The sequence below is a fragment of the Oncorhynchus nerka genome, linkage group LG20 (genome assembly GCF_034236695.1).
Source record: "Oncorhynchus nerka isolate Pitt River linkage group LG20, Oner_Uvic_2.0, whole genome shotgun sequence".
Lineage (NCBI taxonomy): Eukaryota > Metazoa > Chordata > Actinopteri > Salmoniformes > Salmonidae > Oncorhynchus > Oncorhynchus nerka.
This window is the reverse complement of record NC_088415.1, coordinates 40,846,615-40,862,269: the sequence shown is the minus strand read 5'-3', so window position 1 is coordinate 40,862,269 and position 15,655 is coordinate 40,846,615. Positions and strand designations below refer to the sequence as shown.

Genomic DNA, 15,655 nt, shown 5'->3' with positions numbered 1-15,655 from the left:
ACAAAAAGTGTTTTATTTATTATTATTAAACACATAAATATGTTAAATCAGGCAACAAATACATATACCAAATTTGCTGAGTATTATATATACAAAAAGTCAAAAGACTTGTTTCCATTGTGGTCCTCTATTGGTAGGTAAGGGATGTTGATTGCATATGTCACGCCCTGGCCATAGAGAGGCTTTTATTCTCTATTTTGGTTAGGCCAGGGTGTGACTAGGGTGGGCATTCTAGTTTCTTTATTTCTATGTTTTGGCCAGGTATGGTTCTCAATCAGAGACAGCTGTCTATCGTTGTCTCTGATTGGGAATCATATTTAGGCAGCCTTTTTTCCCACCTGTGCTTTGTGGGTAGTTGTTTTTTGTATAGTTTATTCACCTTACAGAACTGGTGTTTTTCTTCTTCTTCACGTTGTTATTTTGTTCAAGTGTTTTGGTTAATAAAGAATCATGAACACATACCACACTGCGTTTTGGTCCGATCCTCATTACGACGAGAGCCATGACAATATACTTTATAAATCTAGTATTTTGCTACACCTGCAATAACATCTGCTAAACACATGTATGTGACCATTGACATTTGATTTGGTTATGGAGGGAGGTCCTCTTTCCTCTCTATTGAATGGAAAGGAAAACCCATTTGCCCATATTGTATAGAAGTAAATGATGAATACATTTAGGAATTAACCATGTTAAGTACTAACAGTCAATATTGTCATGGTTATATTAAGAATAGGCTATACTGTACAAACACAGGCATCAAGGATGAGAACAGAGGAATCTGTTAGTAACAAATGTTCTCATACTGCTATACTAAGTACAAGCAATGCCAACATGTGGCATGCCAACATTCTTCTGAGAAGCATTCAGGCTTTTGACTGTACAGTCAGGGCTGCATATTGTGTTTCCTCTCAGACATTAAGGGTAATTTCGAAATCTTTAGTGGTAGAATTGTGAAAACCCATTGCTGCATTGCAAAATGTGTTGGTTAGCCACAAAACAGTTGCAAGTGAATTTTTAGATAATATGATCATTTAATGCAGGCTATATAATATATAATACACATTTAGATTTAGATTTGGAAAAAAACATTATATGACAAAAGCAAAGAACTTCAATGGCAATGTGTCTTTCCCATCAAAACAATATTACACTCACAACACTCCTTGCAATAACAGACAGAAATTGATGTTCAAAACCAAAATGGAGGTTGACACGTAAACACTGATGCCATTCTGAATAGAGGGGAAACCCCATCACTAGTATGGGTTTCCAGATTGATACTTCCCAGAAGAAACAACCAGGGTAATTAGGATGGTTTAATGTGGGATGATTCTTTAAAAAAAACTTTTCCATTATAACATGACTGACTATATTCAGACACACAATAGGAATCAAAGGGGGGAACAGATGTGCTGAAGCCAGGGAGGAATACAGTTGGCCTACCTTCATTACTGTAGGCCTACCATGTAGGTTATACTGTATTATGCTGTAATGTAAATACCTACGGTTTGCAGTGGTGGAGTTGAAGCTCATGTCCTTTGGTCAAAGAAATCTAACTGACTTAAAAAAATAATAATACCCACAGAGCAAGCTAGTGGTATACCACCACCACTGCTTGCTGGAAATGTTACTGCCCAACTGCACAGTCCCTCCCTAACTTTGTCTTAATTAGTACTGTCAGCTCCTCCAACCACAGGTGTGTCACAATTAAATCCTGCATAATGAATGATATGAGCAGGTAACCCAATTGTATAATTTATAGTAACAGAAACTTTACATTCAAAGTTTATTCACTCAAGTATTTGCACCTTAATGGTCTGGACTGGTTGGCAAATGTCTTAGACCTTTGTACTCGGTACTCAGTACAGAATGGGCGGTGTCATATCGGAGTGTTATGACTGACGCGGAATATCATCCAATGGGAGATCGCATAAATATTTAGCTAGGTTGCTAACAAGCTAAGAAGGTTGCTAACTAGGACCTATTGGAAGAAGATGGATACTGTAACGCTGGTGACGGTTTTTTCTTTAATTCCTGATGTGACTAATTAAAGTCTAGTAACTTTGCCGACGTCACGAGAGATAATGTGTTTGCTGCCTGTCGATAAATTGGACGATATTAGCTAGCTAACTCGCCGGATGTTTTAGCAAACTAGCTGATGTAGCATTTACAACAGGGTAACGTGTGTAGCTAGCTAGCTAAATCATAGACGTACAGTATGTAAGTTTATAAACTGTGGCTAAATCCTATATCTGGTCACAATGCTTAGTAATGTAAAATATTTCCGTTAGTGAATGTCCTTATTTCTTGTGTCCTTACCTGCTATCATAGCTAGTTAGCTAACTAGTTGCTAATGTTAGCTAATTAGCTAGCTAACGACTGATGATGTGTAACAGACAGAGCGAAAGAGGCGAAGGGAGAGCCCAACTCGGCCAAAAATGTGTCTTCCCCAGCAGGGGGACATCTTTCGTTTTTTTCGCTTCCATTCAAAGCGATGAGTTTTTGTCTGGAGGTCAGTGTCCACTTTGGTCAACAAAACATGTAATGGTTTATTTGTTCGAACATAAGTTTTGTAATGGTTAGGTTGTTACGAGTGTACTGATAAGTAGGACGTAACATCCCACAACTTTATGAAAAACATTGAGGTGGCTATTCTGACATGAGGCTGTTAGCATAGCATCTCTATCCATTGACGTCAACAACCCTATATTAAAATAATTAGTAGTTTCCACCAATCCAAAGAGGAATAAACGGGAGTTTGACAGCCCGCTGTGCTGCTTTGTGGACAACTACTCCATTGTTTGGAAAGAGAGACAACGATATTGTCAGTATATCCATAATCTTTGCCTTAAAGCAGGGATGGGAAACTCCAGTCCTCAGAGGCCGGCGTGGTGCGCACTCCCCCTCCCAGCAAACACAGCTGATTTAAACTAATTGCATTCTAAACTGGAGATTATGATTATTAGAGTGAAGTGTGTTAGCGAAAGTGTGACTGACACAAATCAGGCCCATAGGACCCAATAGAGAATGATCGAGGCCTCTAGTGGCCAAAATGATGTTTTAGCATGAGGCTGTGTATGTTTTGGTCCTACAAAGCTGTTTCCATCCTAACATTCAATAATCAATTAATTGCAGTCATTCTTGCACCATGCATGAAATATCAGTTCTAAACATGTCTATTTTCCTGCGCGCATATGACAGACTGTTGGTGAATTGAGCACGTCTCTGAAGCCGCTGAGCCGGAGGAGCGTTTATTAATCCTGCTGTAATACTCATTGCAGCCAGCACTAGCAGGTCAAACAAACGACTAAAATGAACACGTCACTCAGAAAAACGAAATATGACTCGAGTCAGTAAAAAGAGTTGTTCAAAAATAAATAATAGTTTTCAAACTAGACATCACTAATTCCTATGGGTTGTAGCCTCATTGGCGCTGCCCATGCTGTCACAGATGTTATAATGGCACAGATAGAGGACTCCTTTATATCTATCGATTTGTAAGTCGCTCTGGATAAGAGCGTCTGCTAAATGACTTAAATGTATCGCTGTGTGTAACTTATTTCGCCACAGAGGAAGTGTACGCCCATATTCCCCCTCACTACTACTCATGTCTGTGTACATCTGTTTAACAGGAACCATCTTTGTACACTGTGAAAGCAGTCCTCATTCTGGATAATGATGGAGAGAGGCTTTATGCAAAAGTAAGACATTGATGATCAGGTGTGTTATACTGGACTTGAACAAAAGCCTGCACACTCAGTAATTCAGGACTGAGGTTGGCAAGCTCTGCTATGTAACTAATTTTGTCGTTATGCAATACCCAGCTGCATTAGCCTACCATTGGAAATGTACGAACATGGTCGATCCATATGTGTTCAATCACTTTTTTGACAGCATCCCTTTTTATTTAAACAAAACTTTCCATACATCTTTGCCCATGGATGTAGTGGTCAGAAAGTGACTTGTTGGACATGAATACCAAAACATTCAGGAGATAGAGGTGTTCAAAGTTGACCCATTTTGCATACCCCACCCTACCATGAGACATCCATGTCCATCACTGGAGAAGATAAATATTAAAGTCTGATATCATTTATAACCTTACAAAACAGGGTCTTACATTTTTTTTAATATATTTTTTGTTGAATAAAAATCAAACATTTTTAACCTTTTTTAATGTAAATGATCTAATAATGTGTAAACTGTTTAAATTTTTTTTTTTTTTTTTTTTAATTCTTAATCGCATCAGAGGTTTTTGTGATGTGCCAGCCATCAGTTGAGACACAACATGCTCTTGGGTACAAGGTGAGTGTCATTTCAATCATAGGTCCATTCTATGAATTATATTTCTATCTCTTTAAATCAATGTCAACTTAAATGGTCATGTCTATTATTTATATTTCAATAGGTTTCCTATGGAGGATTGACAGAATAATTTTAAACTAATAAAAAGCATGAGATGGCACACACCCAGCGAAAAGTATTTAGTGTAGAGGTGCTGACTAATGGTGAATAAACTGTAAGCTATAAAAACCAGAAGAATCGCACACTCCATATATAACCTCCCAGTAATTCATTGGGTAAAAAAAAAACATTTTGGCATCACTGTGCCTTCTTCAGTGTGGCACAGTGATGCCCAATAAATTACTGGGAGATTGTTATATATGTATGGGACTTTAAAAAACATTTTTTATAGCTTTCAGTATAATTTAAAACAGGTATTCCCATTCAAGTCAACATTCTCTGATGTACCGCCGGTACCATTTTGAAAGTCTAAATTTTTATTATTTTAGGACACCCACCCTGTATTCGAGCATGTTGTGCCTCAACCGATGGCGGGCACAAAAACCTCAGATGACGTAAAGTAGGGTCTAAGCTACAACATTTGTGAATGTGATTTATTTAATTTATTTTTTGAGTTTACATGTTTTTAGATCATTTACAAAGGATAAAAAATAACAAAATTCTAAAACAGTTTGACAACCCTATTTTGTAAGCTTTTAAATGATATCAATCTCAACCATCGTATCTTTTCAAGACATGGATGTCTCATGGTATGGTAGGGTATGCACCTTTTAATCTCTTGACTGTTTTGGTATTCAGGTCCAAAAAGTCACGTTCTCCGCATTTTCTACAATGGGCAAATAATGTATGGAAGGTTTCATTCAAATCAAAAGGGGTGCTGTCAAACAGTGATTGCATTCAAGTGGATTTACCCAACAACCAACAATATTTGTGGTATCGACCCCCTCATTCTCTTAATGCATTTTAATGCTTTATTGACAGTATTATGATGGCACCTACCCTTCAGTGAAGGAACAGAAAGCTTTCGAGAAGAACATCTTCAGCAAGACACACAGGACTGACAGTAAGAAATGCATTTGAATACACACACGCACGCAGACTAGTTATGTGCAGGTCAGCTTTGTTCACCTGCCCATGCAATTGCTAATAACCCATCTGCATCTGGAAATCCGAGGCCCGCACCCGACCCTAAACAACAAAAATATAGACAATTGACAGTGGGTACAGGATAAAAAAATTAAAAATCGCCTACAAAATGTAGTAAATTATAAGCATAAAAATGGTTGCTATTTGTTAGTCAACTTGTCTATACTTAGATACGCATCTCTTCCGTCGTTACTTGTTTCCCTAGAAAACTAAATTACTCCTTGGTCACCAGAAAATGTCATACAACGATTGAAGCATTCATTCTATCTAGTTGACTATGATTTGGTACATTTTTAGGGACCGGGAACATTTTAAGAAGTTTAGGGACCGGGAATGTTTTAAGAAGTTTAGGGACCAGGGAGAAAGTGCAATAACTCTCTCTTATTGAATTAAACTCAGACTTGGTCCTTTTTGCCTCAGTTGATCGCCGTTAACTTTTTCTGCACAAATTCCCAAAAGCATTTGGCGCGTGAACGGTTAGTGCGTAAGCCTAAGCTTTACGGCCTAACACCAGATAAAAAAAAATATTACAGAAAAACCTCCAATGTAGCCTTTAGATATGAATTGCACAATAATTATACATTTATGGATTTTTAATCCAAAGTTTCTATTTTTTAAACCCACACTCCACCCACATGCCCTTCATCCACACAATATTTCATGACCCTAAACACACCAGCCCCGCGGATATAACTGCGGGTTATGAGTCAACTCGCACTTCACTAACACATGCACAGGTCATTGAATCGTGTTTTACCTCTTTGTCTCATTGTCATGTTTCTGTGCCTACTTAGGTGAGATCGCTCTGCTAGAGGGCCTCACAGTCGTCTACAAGAGCAACATTGATCTCTTCTTCTATGTCATTGGAAGCTCACATGAAAATGAGGTCATCATATTTTAAACAATTAATGCATTTATTGTATGTTTCATTTCAGTGCACTCTGCCATTCTCTAAATAACCTTTTTTGGTGTGTGTGTTTTTGTTTCCCTCCAACAGTTGATGCTAATGGCTGTTCTGAACTGTCTGTTTGACTCACTTAGCCAAATGTTGAGGTGAGATCTAAAGCTTATTAATTACAGCACATATTTAGTCATCGATCATCAAAAGGCAAGCCTTGGAAAATGATTTCTCTGTTGTCTGTCTCTGTAGGAAGAATGTTGAGAGGAGAGCTCTACTTGAGAACATGGAAGGTCTCTTTCTAGCTGTGGATGAAATTGTGGATGGAGGGTGAGTTCTATATCTTATACATTAATAGTTGAACCATCCTCTTGTCCAGAATGACTTCCAGTTAGTGCTTTCATCTTAAGGTAGCTAGGTAAGATGACAACATGTCCTGGTAAATACAACTTTTCAGTAAAATCAGTGGTAGTAAGACCAGTGTGGGCGGTGGTATGTATTGATGGATGCCAAGCGTAGCCAGGCTTCCCCCAAAAATTGAGAGGAGAAAAACAAAAGCATCCGAGCAAACGAAACGGCGCGCTTCTGTCTCTGTGTGGGGCATCTATCTGACGCTGTCTGTTCCAAAAGAGTATGACGTTGTTGCTGCCCATAGCATTGAATGCAAGGGATGCCAGCGAACATTTGGCGTCCCTTCATTTAAAAGTTGTAAATAATAGCCAATCAGTGAGATCAACTGTGAATGGTCCTGGCGCACCAAAAAAGTGTCAATGGAAGCCAGTTTGGATTTGGCGTCACTCCTATCAAATCGCGTCGAGAGCAAAACTTCATTGACAGAAAAACCTGAATTGTTGCATCTCGTTGCGTTGTCCTCCAGTAGCTAGCTAGTTAGGTAAAATTGGCCCTTTCCTAAATTAGCCATAGATGGAGATAGACATTTGGACTTGTGGTTTTACTTTATTCTCTGTACTGGCCAATGATTGTAATGGTGATTCTGACCCAACCATTCATTCATACATTGTACCCCTGGCCTTTTAGCTGTCACTGTATTAGACTAAGCATAGGTGATTTGATGATGTTGAAATGGTGCTGGAATAGTGGAGGCAGCTCCTGTTTTCTTTGCGACTTGCGGTAACTCTCTGTGGAGTAGTTGTTTAGTGGTGCGAGGTATGTCAGAAACATTAACTTGATTGACCATGCTGTAGGTCATGTAACTGTTTGTTACATGCAATATGCTTTGTGGACTCCACCAGACAGGTTGCTCTCCGGTTTTGTGATGAAACAAAGCTGTGGTTGAATTTATTCTGCCGCTGTGTCTTCTAATTGTCTCTGCCTTTACAACAAACACAGTGGCAAGACATATGAACTAACAGGTTACGCAATTATCACAACACAGGTTGTAATGTGCCTTTATTTCTGGCTTCCCCAGTGATTTAAAAAACTAAACTAAAAAACATTTGAACCACCCACTGCTACTGAGTGTGGCCCTCTGTCCTTGCAGTGTGTGAGCGATAACAAGCTTTTCCCTGCTGTCTCCTACAGAGTGATTCTGGAGAGTGATCCTCAGCAAGTGGTCCACCGCGTAGCTCTAAGGGTAAGTAAAGGTCTCTCTCCTCCCCTCCCATCCTCTCCCTAGAAAGTACTATTCACTCAACCTAGTGGACCTTAATGGAAAGTATTCTGAGTATTGGTGCTGTTGTGTGACCAGGAGCTAAAACCTGCCAAATACAGGTAGATTTTGTCATTGGTGGAAAATGTGTCTATTTCACCAGCCACTGTTGGTGGGTGGTCACAGCTCTACAGGGTGAGCATTTCACTAGCATTAGTGAATAAAAAATCAAGTATGATCACATTTATAGTCAAATAAATGCTGCAGTAGCTGTTTTCAAAGTATTTCTGCCATTTTTGTATCATAGCTGGTAAATTTATCGTACAATATCAAAGAACTACAAATCCTATATAGCCTATTACACCTTGCGCTGAAACACTGCCTGGCTGGGGGTTGTGCGCAGGTGAAACGAAAGTTTACTGAAGTTAGACTTTATGCTTGTGTTTCTTGGCTGTTTACATTGTTTTGTTCCCAAGCTAGGTTGTTTTTCTGTTTTGAGTTTCAACTGTTTTGAGTGTTCAACTGAAGAGAAGATGACACGGCTACTAGTCAGATAAAATCTCACGGGCACAAACATTACTCCAGTCACGCAACCACGGCAACCTCCTGCCCTTAAAGGGGCAGGTGGCATTTTTGTCTCCTCTGTGATATTTTGGTTAAAAGACTGGCGTTTTGGCTGGTGGACCAAAATGTTATTGTTATGCCCTGAAGGCCACTATGTGTTCTCTCCTACAGGGGGAAGATGTGCCTTACTCAGAGCAGACTGTCACCCAGGTGAGAAAAACAGCCCTAATTACCTCGTTCATCTCAACATACTACACTGCTCAGTGTGGAATATGCTCCATTGCATTATTGACTTTCCACTCTCCTGAGACTTAGGCTGTGTCCCAAATGGCACCCTATTCCCTATGTAGTCCACTACTTTTGACCAGGGCCCATAGGATTCTGGTCGAAGTTAGTGCACTATATAGGGAATAGAGTGCCATTTTGGACAAAACCTTAGAGCTGTGCCAAATGTCCTAGCTTGGGAATCCAGACTGAATCACGCTACACTTCACCTCTCTCTTGTTTTGCTTCACTAATTTAGTGACAGTGGAGTGAAACAAGAACTGAAACGGAGCTGAATTGAGTCTAGATTTCCAGGCTACCGATGTCCCTCTCTCCTCTACATGGTGGTGATCCGCATACTTCACCATCTCCGATCCTACCGTGTTGCTTTCACACTTCCTTAGTCCTTTTGGATGTGAATCACACACTTGGAAATGATTGGCTGATGGTATGGTAGCCAGTGGTGGTTTCCATTGTGTGTGCACACGCCTGTGTGCGTCTGCGCTTAGCTCCTCTCCTGATTAATGTTCTCATTTAAGAGGCCTGTGACAGGCTGCCATCCTGCCATCCCTTCCCTCTCTCTCCATCCCTTCTCTCTTTCTCTCTGTCTACTGATTAATGGCTGGCTGTCTTCCTCATGCTTTATGGTTCTGGTTCTCCTTTCCTTCAACGAATTAAGATGATTAATTAATTCCTGCATATTTCCCTTTACTGGCATTACTCATCTTCCTCCATCTAGCATTTTTGTTAAACTTTTTGTTGAGGTCAATTTAATGATTGCATTTTTATGTGAATCATATGGTCTCCCTCCATTTCCTTAAAATGGTCCATTGGTCTTCTAAACCAAGGTGGATTAGATTCATTCGGTGGATTACATTCATTTGTTTCGATAGGGAAAGTCTTTCGTTTTGAAGTGCAATTAAAAAAATATGGAAGTCAAAATTTTAGGGATGTAACGATTCCCCGATACGCGTCGGTCCCCAGTTTAAAAGTTTAAGATACGAGTGCAACGGTCCGCGGGAGTCCAAACTGATCCAAATGAAGCATGCATCGGTAAGAAAACCGAATGAAACATTACGAGTAGCCAGTTCACTATAGTTTGTTTACTTGTAATTTTTTTCTGCCTTGTTGGGAAAATACCTATAATCTATTGTGACTGAATTGCTGCGTCCTCTCCTTCAGCCTATTTAAACTTTTTTGTTGTTGTATGTAATTGCGATTGAAATTGATCAACAAGTCTACCCTATCCCTGTTCTAATATTCGTTGGCAACATCTGCGTGACACCTTAAGCATTCAGATGTTTGTAAAATGGCTTTCGCAATATTAAATCATAGGCTTTATTCATTGAGGGACAACAAATGTAATTTGCTGGGTCATTGTTACCAAATGCGCTGTAGAAAATTGTGTTTTACTGGTGGAGCTGTGTATGCTAAGGCTTGAACACTCATATCTTGCTGATTGTACATCCTAACTGCTGATTGGGGCTTTTCGATTGCCAGGTTCACCGTACAAAATAGTTTTGGTAATTGTGCTTTCAACAGTCAGTGCGTTTACATGGACAGGGTAATGGTGTGATGTCGTAACAAGACCAGCGATCAGTTTTGTTGGGCCTCACTGGTCTGAACTCGAGACGAGAGCAGCCTTCCTCCGTAAGGTTCCAACTGTCAAAACCATTTAGCTTTTGAGATGAGGGTGAATTCCAAAATGGTGTTCTATTCATTTCTACAGAGTAACATGTCTATTTATATCAACATTTGAATCTGCTATATGACAATTAGTGGGTGATGAGGATTTAAGATCAAAAACATAAATTGCCCCCCCCCCTCCCCTCAGCTCAAACACTACACCTCTCTCACACACACATACACACAATCAAATCGCACTGAATCGTTTTGAGTAAACGTATTGTTCCTGTATCGGAGCCCATGTATCTAGATGCATATCGTGCTTGTAAGGAGAGATGCATGCCCTCATAAATTGGATGTCGTTAACGAAAGCTGGATGGCTGATTACACAGACAGGTTTGTTTGTATGTTTACTTGTGTTGGTATGATTTGTTTTATGAGGCCAGTTTTTCATCCACAGGTGCTGCAGTCTGCCAAGGAACAGATCAAATGGTCTCTGCTACGATAGAACCTGTCGACTCCCCTCATCTAACACTGTACCGCCATTACCCATGGCTCCCTCTCTCTGTGATGCCATCTCTTCCCCTGTGCTCGTTACTCACCATTCCTCCAATCAGGACTGATGAGCGGATGATCGCTCAGCCAATCAGACACTGCCAGGGCAAGGGATATCTTGAGTTTTGTCTGTCTGAATCAATCATTTCTATCGTGTGTGTCTTTACTGTGAAGGTGTATTCTTCTGATATCTAGTTCTAACGCTAGCTATGAGAGAGATTGGATGCTAGCGTGTCCATACATTCCAGTGGTTTGATTCGCGTTTTCTTCCACAGTCCCTTACCACTTCCGTTGACCGCTTCATGCCCCTCATCTCTGATAACATTACATTACATAGAATTTGAAAGGAGTCATTTCTATGGTCCAGACATATGGTCCGATCAGGCAACATCGTTGTTAGTCACTATGTGCTCTTCGGAAATACTTTATGAACTCGGTCATTTAAATCTTTTGAATAAAAAACGTTTCTAGACACTGATGCTTCGACTATTATGATATTTTGTGGTTGGTTATGTTCTTGGTCGCCCTATTGAGCTTGTCACACATTGAAATATGTTAATGTAAGGTTTTATAAATGAAAGCTCTGGTAGACTATGCTCCATTACTCTCTCTCATATATATATATATAATATATATCACACACACCATGGCTGTCAGCCAATCAGCATTCAAGGCTCGAACCCCCCAGTTTATAATGCCCTGTAGATTACGTGGAATTTCAGTCCACTTGAATCATGTACTGTCTCAGTGGCAACATTCCTATGTCAGACAATGTATTTCCAGAGAACTTGGCTGGCCAAACAGAGAGTCTCACAACTAAAGCAAGGGCTCCATCTCCTGGTTGATGCATCAAAACCCATTCCTGAGGTAAATTATTTTGATGTAACTAAGTGCGTCTTTATTGAGACACTTTCAGTTAACGTTATGTGTTTAGGTGCTGATGAATCATGTCTTACATGTTTTTACCTTGAGTTACCTTGATTTCCCATGGTAATCTCACTACACATTCAATCCAAATTGAGCAGTAGAGAGATGAATTGAAGCATGCAATTCATCTTTTTTTTTTTGTAGAGCCATCACCACCACCACATTAATTTTAAATCAATTGAAAGATGCCCTCCAGAGAAATGAGTGAGGAATCAGGCACTATATCATGTTCTTTTAGTGTCTGCATTCCTCCAGCACTGCTGGGTTGTATTTATAAGGGCACGCAAATGAAAATGTTTAACTTTTCGGAATGGAAATCGATATTAAGAAGTTCAGATGGTCCCTCCCTGTTTGTCTGTTTGGTGCCTATTGCCCCTAGTGTAGTTACACACATTTTCAATCTGACTTCTATAAGGTGTTTGATGCAAACTGAGATGTGTACCATGTTTCAGAACTGGTCTACCATTTATTAATGTGAACCGTATTGGATCAGTATGATAATACAATGACTTTAGTATTTTATATCTATTTTTTTAAACGTTATAGATTTTCCCTAGGTGTCTTTAATGTACAACAGGCAGTGTGAGTAAGTTTACAACCCCAGTGTGTACAGACCCATCTCTAGGACAGAGAGCATGTACTGCTCGTGGACAATGGATGGATGAGGTTGCTGTTCACCTCGGGCTCCTTTCTCTTTTCTATTCTCTCTATCCTTAATGAGAAATTTGGCTCGGATATCGAAGGCGGAAAGAGATGAAGGGAGTGTTCAATTAATGTCCAGTCAGATCAGAGGAGTTTGATAACGCTGACCCTCGGTCTTATTAAAGTAGAAGTCAAAATGGGGAATGGGCATGAAAATCCAAACCGAAGCACCCTTTCTTAGCAAGTTTGTGTTTCATAGAACAACAGGCCTGAAACCTGCTAGTGAGGGCTTATAAGCCTTGACCTAGACATGATTGTCCTTTTTCTTAAGATGTTTGCTTATTCGACCTGCTCAGACACAATGCCGCTGTTTTTGTCCCATCAATTACAAGGCTCGAGCCCACCACACACTCCTGGCTGTTTTACAGCGTGTTCTGTACAGCGTGTCAACCGTGGCGTTTCAGACTATTATACTCATTCCTGTATAATTAATATAAATTACCTCTATGGCGTTTTACGATGAAAGATAATTATCTGATGAAAGATAGCCGTTGACTGCCCCAAGGTGCTGCCAGCCCTCCCGCCGGTGGAATATCTGGTTGGAATTGAAGGGACAGCAGGACACACACACAGTGACTGGGACATATATAACATCTAGATGACGACTATGTGCGTGAATGGCAATGCAGGAAGTACCAAAGTGTGTTTTTGTGCGTGCGGGATCCATTTGAGCTGTTTCCCTCCCTCCTCCGCTGCGTGAGGACACGGCGAGATGAATCGAAGCACCTACGGCAGTGCTGCTGTCTAGATCTGCTGCTGTCTCTAACCTTGTCCTCTTTAACCTTCACACCTCCTGATTTCCCTCCTGTGAAACCACACACTGACTGGGACATGTGCTATAGGTTGAGCTTCAGTATCAGCGAACTGGTTTGATATTGGAAGTGGCGAAATGGCATGGTACCGGTGATGGTAACACACCTGTCAGTCATGGCATCTCTGTATCCACTTCAACACAGTAAAGAGTGGTGGACTTGCTAGCAACACAATAGAGGATCTGACTAGAGGCCTGACAGTGGGTCCGTAGGTCAAAGCCCATAACTGTTTCATTACCCACACTTCCTCTTCCTCGATCACTGGTATACACCAACGCTCAAACATCCACTCCGCTGCTACTGCAGCGTCCACAATGTGATCATTCAGAAGACGTTGTTTTTTTATCATAGGATAGACTGACGCGTCACACAAACCAAACATTTGCACCCCTATTTGTCTGCCTTCAACAGAATAATGTAGAAAAATAGAGTCATGAGCAACATTTCCTCAATTTAAACCAATCAGAAAATAATTTATAGGCACAGAGACTGTGTGAACGAGAGCTATAAAGGTGTGTGTGTGTATGGAGGGGAGCTGGGACTGAAAGCATGGATGGAGGAGGGGTAGTAAAGGGGTCTTGGGCTGGTCTCTTCTCAACAGCATCACTACAGTATGACATGCTTTATGGCTCTGGTCGCCATGGTGGCCCTCACAGGGGCTGTTTATGGATTCCCATAGAATAGAAAATCATTGCTGCTTTGCTCTGTGGAGTAGCCAGCCAAAAACAACACCACCATCAGAGCACAGACCACAGCACTTTCTCTCTGCCCCGGCCCCCTCAGCCATAACTCAGCACACGGTCTGTTTTTGCGAGAGAAAACAATTATTGTATTCAAATCAATGCCATAAGATGACGATAAATCACTGGTGCAACTGTTTAGTTCCGTGTTGATGTATGATTTTTTTTTTTTTTAATGTCACAAGGACCGTAGCTGGTTTGTTAGCTGCTGTTGATCCTTTCGGTGGGAAAGTTAGAGGTTTGTTAGGATAACGCTTTTTTCTTCTTCTCCTCCCATCATTGAATAACTTTGCTTTTACACTAAGCTATTTATCCATCCTTCATCGTGTTTCATTTGCTTCTCTAACTTGGTCATTATAAATATTCCAGCACCTTGATAGGTTAATGACATGCATTATCCAGGGTGTAGTAAATGGGGGAAAAAATACTTCAACTTGGCTTGTCTTCTCTCCGTCTTTTGTCCTACCATTCCTCTATGCCTTTTGCAGTTCCTTATGCCTTCAGCAGTTTTACTTTTGGCAAAATGTTTTTCCTTGTTCCTCACTGAAAGTCTGCTCTCAATTTGTTTTAATAGTATGTTATGTCCGAACACATGTGAAACGTGTCATACGTGATGTGAACCCTCAGATGTCATTCCGCACGAGGCTGTTGATGTGGGAAGAGGAGCTGCTAGTTTATCCCTGTCTGTCACTCTCTCTCTCTCTTTGTGATTTAGAAGCATAATGAAATCCCTTCAGATCCAGGCCTCTGTCTTGCTGTGCTGTAGTACCCAGACGACAACCGCTCTTCCTTTGGACCCGCTGACTGCTGCAGAGAGCTGGAGGAGGGACCACATCTGGTCAGCCAGAGGCCTCTCTGAGCAGAGTGTGCAGCTCACAGCCCCTGACCCCTAGACCCGGGGCAGTCTGCCTCCAGCCATTCAGTCCCACTTTCTGCCCTCATGCCTCCAGCTTGTCTGCCCACTGATATTGCTGTTTCATGGCTGAGTGTTATTATGAAACAGTCAACCTACAGTTTGGACTGGAGGAGTTGGCTAGTGATGCAAAGAGAGGGTGAAAAAAGAATTCTCATAACTCATTTTCACTGCAGACATCAGACATACAGCCGTCTGTGGTGGCAGTAAAGGTTTATGGGTGTTTTTCCTGGTGTTATCCAACTCCAGTACCATCCCTCGGGGGTGGGGGGACGACGACATATGTTTCTCCTCCTTTGTGGCCGTGTTTAGTCTTGTTTTTGTCACATTCCTCTGTCTGCCCTCTCTATGCTCTTTAAGTTTTTTAAACCGTATGTTTTGGATGTGACTTTGAACATGGCGTGGCTAAAGAATGGGAGGGAGAAAACAAGCGTTTTATTCTGTGGCATACTGCTGTAGCCTTCAGTTCACCCACCCCTTCTCCCTCCCCTCCTCCCTCTGTCATCTATTCTTTCTCTCTCTCACTTTCTCCCCTCGCTTCCTCCCTCCCCACGGATTCCCCAACCACACCACAACCCCGTTAACAGA

General features: G+C 41.0%; 1 protein-coding gene across 3 annotated transcripts; it reads left to right on the top strand.

Moving 5' to 3' along the window:
- The first annotated feature begins 1,911 nt into the window (after positions 1-1,911).
- Positions 1,912-11,451, top strand: LOC115102534 (coatomer subunit zeta-1-like). Of its 3 annotated transcripts, none has more exons than XM_029622589.2 (9): positions 1,912-2,018; positions 3,639-3,707; positions 5,293-5,374; positions 6,252-6,343; positions 6,455-6,510; positions 6,608-6,685; positions 7,898-7,949; positions 8,700-8,738; positions 10,879-11,451. In XM_029622589.2, exons 1-9 carry the CDS (start codon positions 2,001-2,003, stop codon positions 10,924-10,926), a joined length of 534 nt encoding a protein of 177 aa, XP_029478449.1. In that variant the 5' UTR covers positions 1,912-2,000; the 3' UTR covers positions 10,927-11,451. The 3 variants fall into 3 exon arrangements, with proteins under 3 accessions (XP_029478449.1, XP_029478451.1, XP_029478452.1); XM_029622591.2 differs by lacking the exon at positions 1,912-2,018 and adding an exon at positions 2,049-2,518; XM_029622592.2 differs by lacking the exon at positions 1,912-2,018 and adding an exon at positions 4,256-4,311.
- Positions 11,452-15,655: the final 4,204 nt, after the last annotated feature.